This window comes from Podarcis filfolensis (genome assembly GCF_964270895.1).
Source record: "Podarcis filfolensis genome assembly, chromosome: 10".
NCBI lineage: Eukaryota > Metazoa > Chordata > Lepidosauria > Squamata > Lacertidae > Podarcis > Podarcis filfolensis.
Window position 1 is genome coordinate 9,256,226 of NC_139612.1, and position 16,818 is coordinate 9,273,043.

Below are 16,818 nucleotides of genomic sequence, written 5' to 3' on the forward strand. Positions count from 1 at the left end.
AATTCTGAATGTGAACAATCTTCTTCTTTTCTCTGCTTCAGATCTAGCGGTGCATTGTTCCCACAGCAGCATCAGTCTAATCCTCACTAATATAGCAAATGCATTTAGATTCACTTTGGCTAAGCAGAATCTGCTGTGTTAATCATCAAACAGGATGCTATGGAATTTGGCCTTGAAGTATTATCCTCTTACTAAGATGTGTTTGGAAAGAATGGCAACACATGTACAAAAGGAATTGATTCTGGCGAGTCTTCTGTTTTGCTTTCCTATTATGACAACTAATAATAAGTATGACCATTAATATTTACAAATTTGGCTACTAAAATGCTAAGAATGCAAAATAAATTCATGCATTTTTCATATCTTTGTGTAATACCCCACTGTGATTTTACAATGTAAGAGACATTTTTAATGCAACATTAAGACACATTAATCTTCATGCTTTATATATATATATATATATATATATATATATATATATATATATATATATAATATCCAAACACGAGCAGACATCTCTTGCTAGAGAAGTCAGTGAAGCTTCCTCTCACTACTAATTTAACTGTTCTTTTGACTACAGCCTTGAACATATATCAATGAAAACTGTAACTAGGTTTAAATTAATTACCAGTATTATGCTCAACATTCAAATAACTTAATCCTACCCAGCAGCAAGAATGCAGACACATTTAAGTTTTCTTCCTAAACAGAAATGTTTCTGTGGATCAAAATAAGATTGGTTAAATTCCACTACAAAGTAACGTCAGGGCAAAGCACACAGCTTTTCAAGTTTCCATGGCTGCTCTCCAAAAATTTACCCTCCCCCCTCAAAAGAAGTCTCAGGGTATCAAAGAGGCACAAACAGGCACAAAGTCCACACATGCCTATGCCAACATATTTGGCCACTAATCAACTTTCAGCCACCATTTGTAGCTACTATCTGTAGTCACCAAAATTAAAAACAAACAATGTGCTTCCTTACCTGAAACCGACACTTTCATTATGGCTTCCAAGGGTCTGTTGTTGTCCAAGTCGCGGCTAAGCTTAAGTTCTCCAGTAGCAGTGTCCAAAAGCAGCAGATTTAACTCATTGCCCTGGACAAAGGTGTAATCAAGTTGGTCCGATATATCAGGATCATGAGCAGGGATCTTGCCAATCACTCCAGAAGGGAAGCTATTAGACTTATTGGTGACATAGTTGTTGAAAAGGATCTGGAAGTCTTGCAGCACAGGAGGGTTGTCATTCTGATCTTGAAGGCGTATGTGTACGGTGGCTCGGCTCACAAGTGGGGCTGAGGTAGCTTGCACCACAATTACATACTCTGTCTGGCTCTCATAATCTAGATCCATCAGGGCTGTGAGATCGCCATTAAGAAGGTCAAGCTGGAAGACCTCAGGGATGTTCCCTTCCACGATCTGATACATGATTTGTGCATTAGTTCCCTCATCGGGGTCTACAGCACTGATCCGGGCTACAATGGAACCTACGGGGCTATTCTCCTCCACAAAAATGTCAAATTCATCTTGCTGAAATACAGGTGGATTATCGTTGATATCCAGCACAGTAACCTGAATATCCACAGAGGCTTTGAGGGGTGGGCTGCCCCTATCCACAGCAAAAGCCCTCAGGCTGTAGACAGCCACATTTTCGCGGTCCAGCTTGCGCAGCGTCCGTATCACCCCTGATGTGGCCTCAATGTAAAAATCACCATCACCATCATCACCACCCTGGAAAGTATAAAGGATGCGGCCATTAGGGCCAGAGTCACGGTCAGTGGCGGACACCTGCAAGACACTGGTGGAGAGGGGCACATCTTCGAAGACAGCACCCTGGTAGCGGTCACGAAGGAAACGGGGCGTATTGTCATTGGAATCCAAAATGAGGATCTCCACATAGGTGGTGTCAGATTTCTGAGGGATCCCATTGTCCTGGGCTGTGATGGCCAGTGTGTAAGAGGCTTGGTCCTCATAGTCTAGCTCCATCAAAGTTGTGATTGTGCCCGTGTCAGGGTCGATGCGAAATTGAGGGATGTTATCCTCCAGGATGTAAGTGATCCTAGCATTCTCCCCAGTATCCTCATCAGTGGCACTGATAGTTACAATAGGTGTGCCAATGGGCTTGTCTTCACTGACACTCACAGTATAGTGGGAACTTTGGAAAACTGGTCGGTGCGTGTTGGCATCTGTGACATTGATGAAGACTTGGACAGTGTCAAATAGAGTTCCGTCGGAAGCAGTGACAGTCAGCACATACTGCCTCTCTTGCTTGTAATCCAGCGGCAAGGCCAGCGTGATCAGCCCACCTGCACTCTGACTAGTGATAGCAAAGCGGTTCCTTGTGTTGCCACTAGTGATCTGGTAGGTCACCACACTGTTGACATCCTTGTCCACCGCCGTCAGTGTCAAGACACTGCTGCCTACTGTTGCGTCCTCATTAAGCCTGAGCTGGTAATCTTTTTCAGTGAAAGTAGGGCTGTTATCGTTGACATCGAGGACGGTGATGGACACACTGGCTGAGGAAGTCATGACAGGGATGCCATTGTCCCTGGCCTCCACCCCAAAGTGGTAGTTCTCGACAGTCTCCCGGTCAAGCTCAGCTGACACTGTAATCCACCCGGTGCTATTGTTGATCTGGAATGGGAAGCCCATGTCCCCACCTGGAGACACCGGTGCAGAAGGGTGAGGCAGCTCAATGAGTTTGTATTCCAAGCGGGCATTATCCCCAGAGTCAGCATCTACTGCCTGAATGTGTAACACTGAGTAACCCAGAGGGACGTTCTCTAGCACAGTGGCTTGAAAAGGAGTGCTTACAAAAATGGGGGCATTATCATTGACGTCCAAAACTTGAATGGACACCATCCCACTAGAATTTATCTGTGGAGGCCGCCCGGCATCCTGGGCCTTGATCCTCAGTGTGTATTCTCGGATAGTCTCATAGTCCAGGGGGTTGATCAAGTCAATAGAACCGGAAAAAGAATGGATGTAAAACTGTCCCTTGAGGTTCCCGCTCACGATGCTGTAGTGCACCTGGGCGTTGTTGCCGCGGTCTCGGTCTGTAGCTTGCACCTGCAGCACTTGGCTATTTACCGGGGCGTCCTCTGGGATTTGCACCAAGTAGCGTTTCTCGCTAAACTGCGGCGAGTTGTCATTCTCATCCTCGACTGTGATATGCACCGTGACTGTGGCGCTTCGAGGACCGGGTTCTTTACCTTGGTCATTGGCTTCAACCACAAGATGATATTCAGAGACCTCCTCTCGGTCCACAGGGGCACAGGTCCTCACGACACCAGAGTGAGGGTCAATCTCAAAGACTCCCTCCCCAGCACCCGGTTCCAGGATACGATAGAGCAGATTAGCGTTGTCCGGGGCATCCTCGTCCGTCGCGCGAATCGTCAGCACCTCGTAACCCACCTCCAGGTTCTCCCGAATGTTCTCCCGGTACTCCGGCTGCTCGAACACTGGGCCGTGGTCGTTGGTGTCACTGACCGTCACTGTCAGGAAGGTGACGGCCGAGCGGTGCCGCGGCACGCCGTGGTCCGCCGCAGTCACTTGAAGCACATGGGTGTCCTTCGTCTCGCGGTCCAGGCTGCGGGTGGTGACCACCACGCCCGTGTCGGCGTCAATGGCGAAGTAGTCATCGGAGCGCTTGTCGAAGAACGCCTCCATGGAGTACGTCAGGCGGCCCGCCTCACCCTCATCCGGGTCGTGGGCTTCCAAGGTGATGACGGCTGTGCCCGCCGGCTGGTTCTCCGCAATGGACACTTGGTAGCTGGGCAGCTTGAACTGTGGGGGGTAGTTGGCGCTCCTCAGCGTCCGTTGTGACGGTGATGGCGGACCCCGGGGCCAAGAACCCCGGCTGCCCTCCCTCCCCATTTGCCATTCCTGAGAAGCCGCCCGCCTCTTCCTACCCAACCTGCGCTGCCCTTCTGGCCCACCTGCTGCCCACTCCCTTGCCTCAAAATGGCGCCCACCAAACTCGACCAGGACCTCCCCGGGGCCCCTGGTCACGTGACAAAGAAGGCTCAGGCTTTTCCCGCCTTTTCCCTCAGGGCTCCTGAGGGGAGGCCCGTCGAGACACCGGCAGTGCGGGAAACTCGTCAAGGCCCGCAGCGCCTCCAGGAGCGGCGTCTCCTCTTCCTCCGTCCCCTCCTGAGGCTCCGGGGCGGCGGGGCAGCCAGGCCGGCAGCGCAGCCTCCGCCTCAGCGCGGGGTCCGCGTCGGGGAGGGACAGGTGCGCCTGGGCTCCCGCCCGTCGGCGACTGAGGCAGCCGGGCCCGTGCAGGTAGGCCGCCAGTCGCAGCGTGAGGGAAACGCCGCCTGCGCGGGAAACCAAGCGCAGGCGCAGAGGCAGCGGGTTGGGCGCCCCGGCGTCGCCGCCGCACCGCACGGGCACCGCGGTCCTCCTCAGCAGCCCGCCGGGCGTCACCTCCACGGCTTCCCTCAGCGCGCGCGGCGTGCGAGCCTCGTCCAGCGCGTAGAGCCACCCGGGCCCCACGGATACGTCCAGCAGCGGGGGCCCGGCGGCGGAGGCGGCTTCGTCGACGTGCAGCTCCCAAGCGGCGGCGGCGGCGGCCGCGGGGCCCAGCAGCGCGAGCCACGGCAGCCAGGCGGCCACGGGCGAGCGGCGCGGCATCTCCAGGGCGGCCGCGGGGCGACAAAATCCATCCACCCGGCCGCGCTGCTGCTCATCCGGCGGCCGCGGCGGCGTCCATGAGCCCCTGCTTATGTGCCCCCTCAGGAGGGCAAACTTTCCTTTTTATATAAAGTTCAAAATGGCTCCTCGTATCCCGCCACCGGAGGTGAACCTGCCCCTCTCGCCTCAGCCCGGGCGGCGGTGTTGCCGGCGGCTCCTTTCAGCGGCTGCCCCGAAGCATCGCTCCCTCAGGCGCCCGGCACTCGGGGACAGGATTCCCCCGCCAGTGCGCTGGCGGATCCCAGTCCGTCGATCTCCTCCACTTCTCGCCCCTTTTCACGGAGCCATCGCAGACTTTCAATCCCCGGCGACGGGAAAAAAGCCTTTCGCAACCGTCCGGGGTTAAGTTTGGCTCCGGCACGTGCGCTGGGGAAAAGTTCGCCGCCGGGCTCTGGATCTCCGCTTCTCCGCTTCTGATTCCTCCACCGGAGATCTCTATGGAGATCGGCCGCTGCAAAAGCCGCCCCCGAGGAAGCAGGCAGGCGTCGGTGCCCGAGGAGGAGTTTCCTGCCTTTGCGCGATCTCCTCTTCTCCTCGCCCCTCTTCTCCCTTCCCCCGCGGCAGATCCCCGGCGACGGATCCGTCCGGGGGTAAGTTTGGCTTCCCGGCACGTGCGCTCGGGAAAAGTTCGCCGCCCGGGCTCTGGATTGCCGGCTCTCCTGTTTGCAGCTGATTCCTCCCCACCGGAGAGCCCTATAGGAAGATGGGCCGCTGCAAAAGCCGCCCCCGAGCAGGAGGCAGGCGATCGGACGGGCAGGCAGCCGTCGGTGCCCGAGGAGGCGTTTCCTGCCTTTGCTCTCAACGGAGCAGAGGCAACCTGCGCCGAGGGAGAGGCGGGGAATCTGGGACAGAGGAGCTGCCGGCGAGAGGGAGGGAGAGGCGGTCCCGGGGCGGCTCGGGCCCCTTCTGCCTCGTCTGGTCGGCAGCGGCCCCTGTCGTCCGCAGGGCAGGAGTTTGCCGGGAAGGCACATGGGCGGCGTATAGATAATAAACATTGATTTCCGATGCCCAGAGAGGATGGTCAGAAGGCACTTTGAGGATCAGGAGCAGTGCCGGATTTACGTATAAGCTAAACAAGCTGTAGCTTAGGGCCCCACACTCTTGGGGGCCCCCAAAAAATTAAAGAAAAAAAAACCCTGGATGTACATTTCCAAAATATAAGATAAAAAACAAATAAAATAAAACCTACATACAGCAACAGTGTTTTGGGTTGTGTAGGCTCATATTTGTTTTGTGCAAATGGCGTTAGATACAGATTGTTGTTTAGACGTTTAGTCGTGTCCGACTCTTCGTGACCCCATGGACCAGAGCACTCCTGGCACTCCTGTCTTCCACTGCCTCCCGCAGTTTGGTCAAACTCATGCTGGTAGCTTCGAGAACACTGTCCAACCATCTCGTCCTCTGTTGTCCCCTTCTCCTTGTGCCCTCCATCTTTCCCAACATCAGGGTCTTTTCCAAGCAGTCTTCTCTTCTCATGAGGTGGCCAAAGTATTGGAGCCTCAGCTTCACGATCTGTCCTTCCAGTGAGCACTCATAGATACCTATTGGGTCCATGAATTGCCATATAACATATATTCAACACAAAAAATAGTGACAAATTTGTTGTTAACAAAAGACAGCAGGGCATATAAAGGGCATCATTACCTTCAGTAGCTTAGGGCCTCATCAAACCTAAATCCCGCCCTGATCAGGAGTCCAACCCCACTGCGGTGAAAGAGTATGCAGCTGTCCCATGGGGGGGGGATTGAACCAGAGCAGCGCATGGAAACGCTGTTTGCCTTCCCACCAGAGCGGTACCTATTTATCTACTTGCACTTGGTTTCGAACTACTAGGTGGGCAGGAGCAGGGACCGAGCAACGGGAGCTCACCCCGTCACGGGGATTCGAACCGCCGACCTTCTGATTGACAAGCCCTAGGCTCTGTGGTTTAGACATTTCACTAATTCAGGTTTATACATTTCACTAATTTTGCAATCAAAGCTTGACTTCCTTCCCCCTCTTTCTGCTTCTCCTTAAATTTATTTTCAATTTCTTCTGAATATCTAGATTAACTTAATTTGCTCATTTATTCATCTACTTTAAATATATATATAACTGCAGATTATTACAATAATCTTGCCAATTTTCTTATCTGTTTACAATTTATCTGTCAATATTCAATAAACCATTTCCATTTGTTTATAAAAAGTTTTTTATCTTGATATCTTATTCTTCCTTTTTTAAAAAAAAAACTCCACATTTATTTATTTGGTTTTTTTAATTGAAATTTTACAGTCACAAACATACAACATAAAGACAAAATTCCAAAGAATCTCTAGGACTGCCCTGCTCCCCTTTGTGGGTCCTATTATTAATCATTTCCTCCTGCATCTTTTATAATAATCCAAATCTTTTACATCTCAATTATATCCAAAATTCACCATTAAACTACAAGTGAGATTTTTCATATGTCCAAAATCATGCTGCAACAGCACAATGCACCATATTCAATTGTTCTGTTTGAGATGCAGAACTTCTAGCCTCATACACAACTTGGAGGTATTTTAAGTACTGTATATCCTAATTCCAACTGCTTCTGAATTTGCTTCTTTGAGCTGCACCTTTTCCCCCGCTGCTACAGTGGCCTCTAGTGGCAAATGAGAGAGTTGCTTTTGCACAGCCTTCCAACTGAATTCATTTTAAAGCCATTCTACGCGTTATTATTAGACAAAGCTGTGTTATAGAATGTTTGGCTGTCGTGATACTCGAAAAAACTGCTTGAACATTTTATTGGACTACTTATGGTGCAAAATAAGCATAGTTATGTGATATTAAATTTCACTTAGATCACTAGAAGCAAAGTTCAGTTGAGATTAGTTTTGTTAAAATCAATCAAATACAGCCATCACAAGGCTGCAGTATACTTACTTGGAGGTAAGTTCCGCTGAACTCAGTAAGGTTTGTGTCTGAGTAAACCTGCTTCAGAAAAAGATTTCTTTTTTTATAAATTTTTATTGGTTTTACAGTTTAATTTTATATTCACACATAAAATAGAATCAAAAAGTGTAGAATTCTCTGAAATCCTGGACTTCCTTCCTCCCCTCCGTGGAGTCTGCTAGTAACCATTTTCCACTGCATATCATATCGTCCTATATTTATCCCTAAAATACTTTATATCCATGGTTATTTTCAGGAAAAAAAAAATTCAATTCCCATTGATTTCAACAGAATGTGCACATGCTCTCCGTAATGAATTGCACTTAGGTTTCTATGAGTTGCATCTGCCGTGGCGAAATCAGTGGAAATTTTGGGAACATTACAATGTGCTTAATAAGGTAGCTGTTCAAAAATATTTGTCCTTGGTGAAATTACTCCCGTGATGAATTCACCTGCTGTGGTCACTATCAATATTTACAATCTATTGGTTAGGAAGGAATGTTGGGGTTTGTGTGTTGGAGTTAGGTGCAGTGAAGGTGCAATCAAAATTTGGAATGGAAAAATAGATCTCTACTGTTTTGTCTATGAAAGAACATAAGAAGCATGCATTGAAACAGATGGACTTCTGCTTCATCAAGCTCAGTATTGTTCTCAATGACCGGCATGAGCTCTCCTGGGTTTCAGACAGGGCCATTTTCCAGAACTATCTAGAGATGCTGGGAAACGTGGGGCCTTCTATATACAAAATGCATATTCCAACACAAAATGCATATTTCCCACTGAGATGCTGGGAAACGTGGGGCCTTCTATATACAAAATGCATATTCCAACACAGCTACTGTGCTCTTCCTCCTTTTATCCTTGCAAGAACCTTGTGAGGCAGGTCTTCTACTTTGGCGATCACTCATAACCGCGTAAGTTTGTCATTCCATAAACACAGTTTTAGCAGTGAGTCCGTAAGTGACTGTGGAGGCCAATTCTGGATCTGCACATCCTTCCACAGGGGGACATAGGTTTCCAGGTGGGAGTTCATCATGGTGAGGGTTTGCCAAGCGTGCCTTCCTCTTAGAACGTTTCTCCCTTTCATCCTGAGTTCAAGCGTCTTCAAAGCCCATGACACCTTTGGTAAGCACTGGAGTGCTCACAGGCCAGTGTTTCCCAGTTGTCGGTGTTTATACTACATTTTTAAAGATTTGCCTTCAGAGAGTCTTTAACCCTCTTTTGTTGACTACCAGCATTATGCTTTCCATTTCTAAGTTTGGAATAGAGTACAGTGGTACCTTGGATTACATACGCTTCAGGTTACATACGCTTCAGGTTACAGACTCAGCTAACCCAGAAATGTACCTCGAGTTAAGAACTTTGCTTCAGGATGAGAACAGAAATCGTGCTCCGGCGGCACAGCAGCAGCAGGAGGCCCCGTTAGCTAAAGTGGTCTTCAGGTTAAGAACAGTTTCAGGTTAAGAATGGACCTCCGGAACGAATTAAGTACTTAACCCGAGGTACCACTGTAGTTGCTTTGGAAGACGATAATCAGGCATCCGAACAACACAACCAGTCCAACAAAGTTGATTTTGAAGAATCATTGCTTCGACACTGGTGATCTTTGCTTCTTCCAGTACACTGGCATTAGTTCGCTTGTCTTCCCAAGTGATGTGTAAAAATTTTCAGAGACACCGTTGATGGAATATTTCGAGGGGTTGGAGATGGCATTTATAAGTAGCCTATGTTTCACAAGGGACGTGGGTGGCGCTGTGGGTTAAACCACAGAGCCTAGGGCTTGCTGATCAGAAGGTTGGCGGTTCGAATCCCTGCAACAGGGTGAGCTCCCGTTGCTCAGTCCCAGCTCCTGCCAACCTAGCAGTTCAAAAGCACGTCAAAGTGCAAGTAGATAAATAGGTACAGCTCTGGCGGGAAGGTAAACGGCGTTTCCGTGCGCTGCTCTGGTTCGCCAGAAGCGGCTTAGTCATGCTGGCCACATGACCCGGAAGCTGTATGCCGGCTCCCTCGGCCAATAAAGCGAGATGAGTGCCGCAACCCCAGAGTCGGTCACGACTGGACCTAATGGTCAAGGGTCCCTTTACCTTTACTTTTATGTTTCACAAGCATGCAGTAAGGTTGGTAGTACAATAGCTTTGTAAACAAGCATTTTGGTTTTCCTGCAAATGTCCCGGTGAGGCAGGTAAGGTGATAGGCGGTAACTGGCCCAAGATCACCCAGTTAACTTCTTGGCTGAGCAGGGCTTGCAAGAGAAGGACTTTAGCAAGATGCAAGAAGCCTACTTTCTCTCCTGTTTGTTTCTAACAAGGAATAGCTCCACGCTTCATCTGTATGAAGAACCAAGCACTAATCTTATCGCTGTTTTTGGAAATGGCTCTGCAAAATTCCTCCCACTGACTTGTATTGTTTGAAAGCCAGGAAGAGTTTTCTCAACGGCTGACAGCCCTTATGCCAAGATTTTTTGTGCGAGACATCTTGGCAGCACACCAGCCAGCCTTGTACCTGAAAAGAAACAAGTTGCGACTCTCCTGCTGTAAATTTTATTCACCCAATAGCACGGCTGCTGTTTTTAAAAACTGCACAGGCGAAGGCTATCATTGGCTGTAATTAACTTATTTATGTCTTTAAACCTGATGACATTCTTCTAAGCTGAATGTACCCTCAGGAGGCCCTCTCCACCCTGCATTAGCATTACCTGTGAATTTTCCACACTCTAAACAAGAAGGTCAACACCCCGCCTCCCCATATATCAGTGGGGGAATACACAAGTTAAAACTTGCATTGAAACAAAAGCATTAATTAAACAGAGACAATAAGCAACTCTGAAGCGCGGTCTCAGTCTCTGCTACTGGGGAAGCATGATTTATTCATTCTCTGAGTAGATTTGAGTTAGGAATATATCTAAACATCATGCTAATGACATTTAAAACTTAAAAGAGAATGCTTAGCAGGGCTCAATTTAGCTGCAAGCAGTCTGGCTTATATCTATGCTCAGACTATCGCCTCACAATTCATGTTTGTTTAATTGTCTGGATCTCTTGAAAGGCTGATTCCAATTAATCCAGCCATGTTCTCTTCCCAGAATTGCCTCTCATCTAGATAGACACTTCACAAAGGCTGCCCTGGAGTTCTTTCGCAGGAAAAATAAGCCCCTGAATCAGATTTTGTAGCCAGCACCTTGGCGCTTTAATGTATGAACCAATGTTGTAAAGAAACTTACAAAATACAGTACATTGTGCAACTGTCAGATTTATGCATGCAAGTGTGTATACCTTGCCATTTCTGTTCAATCCCTCATTGGCAGCACAAAGTGGTCTTGTTTTGTTTCTGTGGTTCATTGCACAAAATCTTGTTCATTTACTTTTCCTTTGTGCTATCAATGTCTGCAGCAATTATTTATTTACATTTGCATCTCACCCTTCCACCAACAAGTGCAGAGGGGGCTCCACATTTCCCCCCCCCCCGTTTTATCATCAAAAAACCCAAGAGCTAAGCTGAGAAATGGAGACTGATCAGCCTAAGATCACTCAGGGAGAAGCCCCTCACTCACAACCCACAACTCTATTATCACACTGTCTTTCTCAGGGCAACTCCAGCCTGCTGGTATTTTTGAACGGGATCCAGCTACATACTGGCAAGTTCAGATTGCGCAAGTTAATTTTGAGGTCATGTGCAATAAACCTGCTTTCTCAGAAGATCTGACCTTTCGTGGTAGAGAAGTGCTCCAGAAAGTGTGGGATAATGTTTTTGTGCAATATCACAAGCAAATCAGAACAAATGCTCAATAAATAGCCAGTGTGATCTAGCCTCCCTGAAAACAAATCAGGATGAATGCTCAATAAATTGGTCATTTGGAAGTGACCTTAGCCAACGAATGACCATTAGGTGGGATGAAGCTATGCCCAATAAAACTTGCTTTAGATGATGTTTTGGGTGGCTTTGCTCATGCCAGGGATCTTCCTGATTGATGTCCTTATTTAAGGGAAGAAAATATCCTGTATTTTCCCCCTGTGGTCTGATTTGCAAGAGATCCTGGGGATTTATTGCTTTCCCTCTACATACATACATACATACATACATACATACATACGTACGTACTTGTATGCCACCTTCACACAGTTCAAACCAAGGTGGCTTACTACATGATAAAAATATATAACAAAAGTTAGTTATAAACCATAAATGAAATATTAAAAAAGACAAAACTTAAACTGAACAATTTCCACATAAATCACAACAAAATCTAAAAAATAATAATGCAAAAAAAAAAAAACCACCAGCAACAGCAACAATCACCTCCCCCAGTCCAACAGCCCCCGCCAAAGAGTCTGTTCAGCAGCCTCCACTTTTGTAGCTGGAGTCAATCAGGAGCTCCACATTCTCAGGCCAGGTGGAAAAGGCCTGCAAGGCAAACACAGGTTAGGGCACCAAAGGCTTATTTTGTGGGGTGCCATGAAACATGGGTTGTTCACCGTCAAATGATGCAAGGGGCCTTTTCCACGTGTTTCGCGCCGCTTTGGAGTGAATCCGAGGACATTGGGTTTTCGGGTTAGGGCGCTAAAAGATCATTTTCTGGGGCGTCGTGAAACGTTAGGTTTTGACTGCCAAACGTTGCAGGGGGCATTTTGCCACTGCTTTGCGCTGCTATGGATTGAATCGGATAATGTCGGCTTTTTGGCGAAACCATGACCCTGCGTGTTAGGGGGCCTCTGGCTCATTTTATGGCTTATCATGAAACATGGGGTTTGCACCGTCAAATGTTGCAGGGGTCCTTTGCCAGTGTTTGGCACCGTTTTCAAGTTAATCAGATGATGCCGGGTTTTTGGCAAAACTGTGACCCTGCGTGTTAGGGGGCCTCTGGCTCATTTTCTGGGGCATCGTGAAACATGGAGTTTTTACTGCCAAACGTTTCAGAGGGTCTTTTGCAAGTGATTGGTGCTGCTTTGGAGTGAATCCGAAAACATCAAATTTTTGACGAAACAGTGACACCACAGGTTAGGGCACCAAAGGCTCATTTTGTGGGCAGCAGATTTGGCTCATTCACACGATCCTTGGGATCACATAACTTTTTTTTGTTGCATGGGGTACTGTAAGTAGCATTCAAGTTAGCCATTGCACAGAGTAGATTCACTTAAGTAAACAGGTCTTTATTTACGGTAATCATGACGAACTTAAGTGCTTTGATTTCATTTTTTTATATATATAAAATATTTATTAGGGTTTTACAAAAAACAGAGACTTACAGAATAAAAAGAAAACAAGAAAAATAAAAAAAGAAAAATACAAAAATACATAGAAAGAAAGAAAATACAAAAAACAAATAAGTAGAAAAAATTAAAAACAAATCCATTTTTTGATATCTTTAAGCTCATTTGCTTGTTTCCTTGACCTCCTCACACCTCCCTTTTTTGTATTCCCGTTTACATAGTCAATTCAGCAAATCCTTACCCTCTTTCATTTATCTTAACTCTATATCTTAACATATTATAGCTATATGTTTTCATCCATTATCAATCCATTTTTACATATTCTTATTGACCTTGTTGCTAATGCCACTTAATTTCAATCCAACATCATTTTAACATTCATTAATTTTACAATATTTCTGCAAATAGTCTTTAAATTTCTTCCAATCTTCTTCCACCGACTCTTCTCCCTGGTCTCGGATTCTGCCAGTCATTTCCGCCAATTCCATATAGTCTTAAGTCCTTTGATTTCAGCAAGTCTATGCTGAGCATAGAGAGGCGGGTGGCGCTGTGGGTTAAACCACAGAGCCTAGGACTTGCCGATCAGAAGGTTGGAGGTTTGAATCCCTGCAACGGGGTGAGCTCCTGTTGTTCGGTCCCAGCTCCTGCCAACCTAGCAGTTCAAAAGCACATCAAAGTGCAAGCAGATAAATAGGTACCGCTCCGGTGGGAAGGTAAATGGCGTTTCCGTGTGCTGCTCTGGTTCGCCAGAAGCAGCTTAATCGTGCTGGCCACATGACCCGGAAGCTGTCTGCAGACAAACGCCGGCTCCCTCGGCCAATAAAGCGAGATGAGCGCCGCAACCCCAGAGTTGGCCACGACTGGACCTAATGGTCAGGGGTCCCTTTACCTATACCTTTATGCTGAGCATGACTTGCTCTGGGGGCTGGGTGATTCTATACACACGTACCTCAGAGTCATCCCCACTGAATTCATCCCCACAGTTTGTTTGCAATCCTATACCTATTTACCTGGGCCTGGGTATAAATCCCATTTCACTCCATGGGATTTACTCCTGAGCAGACATGCATACGATTACAGTGTTACTCTGTCCAGCTTCACTAAGTTATTTATTTAAATCATTCATAGCCTGCCCATTACAGCACCAAAAATGTACTCTAGTTGGACATAACAGTCTCATAAACTTTTAAACACCATATAAGGGAGGAAGGAGCATCTTGATGTGGGTAGGTCATTATAACATTGTGCAAATATGCATGTGAGTTAATGCACATTCGTTTTAGCACTTGGATGGGGTAAGTGATTTATTCCACGGGAACAGCTATAGCACAAATAAATAATTAGGAGATTCAAAAGAGCACAGCTGGACTGATTTAGAGATGCTTTATTAGTAGAAAGAGCCTTATGCATTTTGGGGGGTGGGCTGCATCTGTGCAGCAAAGTTGATTGAGAAGCCAAAGAGGAACATTTGAAAAGCACCACTGAGTAGCACTCTGGAGAAAACAGCATTGGGGGACCATTTAAAGAATGGAAACTCGGCCACCATGTGCATTTCAGCCCCTCCAATACCCACCCTGGGTGCTGAGTGCCAACAGGAATGAAGCAAAAGCAGGTTCACTGAGGTCACTTCCAGGCAACTTGTTTATTGAGCCTTCGTCCTAATTTGCTTGCAGGGATATTAGATGACACTAGCTATTCAATGAACATTTGTTGCGATCGGTTTGACTGTGCGGGGTTTTTTTTGCGCTCCCCCCCTCCAGTTCATTTTTCCGTTGCTTCCCTTATTACAAAAAGTCCAATGTTTTGGGGAAGGGGTTTTGCTGCACAAGACCTCCAAATCAGCTTAAATTACGCAAGCCGAATTTAACAGCGTGTGATTGAATTTTCCCCCGACAGTTACCCAGCAGTCTGGGAGAAACAAGAAGGAGGTACTGGCATGTTTTGGGAAACTCCAAATGTTACAGAGCTAACTTTAAATTAAGAAAAATAACTAATTAAGTATCTCCTTGATACTGATCATGCCCGGTAGACATGGAAAGTTTGCTTATTCGTTCAGAGCATTTATACCACGCTCATCAGCTAGAAAAACTCCCTGAGGGGTTGAATGTGGGGGGTTGAAGGGGAAACTCGGTGAACAGGGAGCAGTATGGCCTACCTGAGCCCCATGTAGCTTATAATAACAAATAATTTGATTATGTATAATGGTTTTAAGTTTGATGATTTTATTTATAGATGTTAACTTCATTTTAATGTATTTTTTTTGTATTTTTCCTGAATAGTTTAGATTGCCCCTTATAAACCATTTAGATGATTTTTGTTGTTGGCATCTGTCTGTCTTGAGAGACAATGGAGTGAGCCTCTGGGGGTGAAGTCAAACAGCAGCGTAAGCAGAACCAAAGTGACCTCTCCAGGGTGCGAGACTGGGCAGTGTGTAATGGATGTCCCTGACTGCCCAGACAACAAGACCTTCCCTGTTGACCTCGTTGATATGGTCCAAATGAGAGCAGAGCAATAGGTTTGGCACCAGCTGGGCTTCAGGGGTTGCTGGAAAGAGGCAACTGCCATCCAGCTGTCCTAGGCAGGCATAGGCAAACTCGGCCCTCCAGATGTTCTGGGACTACAATTCCCATCATCCCTGACCAGTGGTCCTGTTAGCTAGGGATCATGGGAGTTGTAGGCCAAAAACATCTGGAGGGTCAAGTTTGCCTATGCCTGGTCTTAGGGCTTTACTCCTTAGCCTTGCCTTCTCCCAAAGATATCACACAAGGCAGCGGAGGTTTAGGACCAGAGTTTTCCTTCTCATAGATGAGCTACCTTCACACACACACACACACACACACACACACACACCAATTTTGTTAAGCAAAATAACTGCCATCCTGAACAGGAGCACTCTGTTAAACAGTGACCTTATGCTGCAACATAGTGGTGTGGGTACCACTGGTAAGCCCTTAGCAAGGAATTAACACCCTGCCATGTGGAGAGGAGCATGTTAACAGTTCCCCAATTAGATTCCTAATTTGGGGGCAGCAGTGTGACAACCTTCTCTTCATTAGGTCATTGACAATTGCTCCTGAATGTCTTTTCATCTGTTCACCTAGCATTTACGGACCACCATTCATATCAAGGTTGCGGTATGGTCTGGCTCATGGTTGGTGGTGGAATGTCTTTATGTTGTTGTGAACTGCTCTTGTAGCCTTATGAGGCTTTGCCCTCAGGTGGGAAAAATATTGCGCCCGGGAAAGGGAATGGGAGTCAACAGACACTCAAGGAATAGTTTCGGAGAAAAAGCTTTATTTCTACCATCCATGAACTGGTAGAAGGAGCAAATGTGATAACTCACAAAAAGCATGCACGGGTTCACAGTCATGTGCACAGAGCATATATACCCCTTCCAGTTCCCTCCCCCTTTCTCCTCCTTCTTCCAGAGTCCTGCCCATGAGTTCCTCTGAGCATGAACAGAAAGCTGTCTTGGGACTACTGGACTCTTGGCACCCTTCCCAGGAAAGGGGGGGTGAGAGCCAAGGGGTCGAGGAGCCCTGGTGATTCAGCATGTCCAAGATGTTGCAACCGAATGAGATAAGATTCAGTTCTCAGGCCTGAGTATTCTTGGCATTGACAGAGTCTATTCATTAGCCTTTAAAAGTAACATTTTGCCTATGCACAGCATCTTGTGAGAATAAGCAGAGAAGAGCAGAGAAAAGCTGTTTTGGATTTTTAGAAGACAAAAGGAATTTTGGATAGTTTTGAGGCCTGGGGTGATTATTGAAGCCTGGGGTCATTTCAGACAGGATTTGGGTATCCTGTCCCTTCACTCTGACTTGTTGTTTTGCAAATAAAGGGCAGTGTGTGTGTGTGTGTGTGTGTGTGTGTGTGTGTGTGAGAGAGAGAGAGAGAGAGAGAGAGACAGACAGACAGACAGACAGACAGACAGACAGACTTCATAGTCCATTACAGAAGAGCAATTTATTAAGTGGCAATAGCACTCTGGCTCCACACTCAGG

The 16,818-nt window shown here is 46.9% G+C and overlaps 1 protein-coding gene across 3 annotated transcripts in view; it reads right to left on the minus strand.

Annotated features, from left to right (window-relative positions):
* The window catches only part of CELSR1 (cadherin EGF LAG seven-pass G-type receptor 1), a 151,893-nt gene extending 146,028 nt beyond the window's left edge, over positions 1-5,865 (minus strand). For all 3 annotated transcript variants that reach the window (XM_083574842.1, XM_083574841.1, XM_083574840.1), the window contains exon 1: positions 983-5,865. In XM_083574842.1, the coding sequence (XP_083430968.1) occupies positions 983-4,631 (3,649 nt within the window). In that variant the 5' untranslated portion in view covers positions 4,632-5,865. The remainder of the gene's footprint in view (positions 1-982) is intronic.
* Between the last annotated feature and the right edge of the window lie 10,953 nt (positions 5,866-16,818).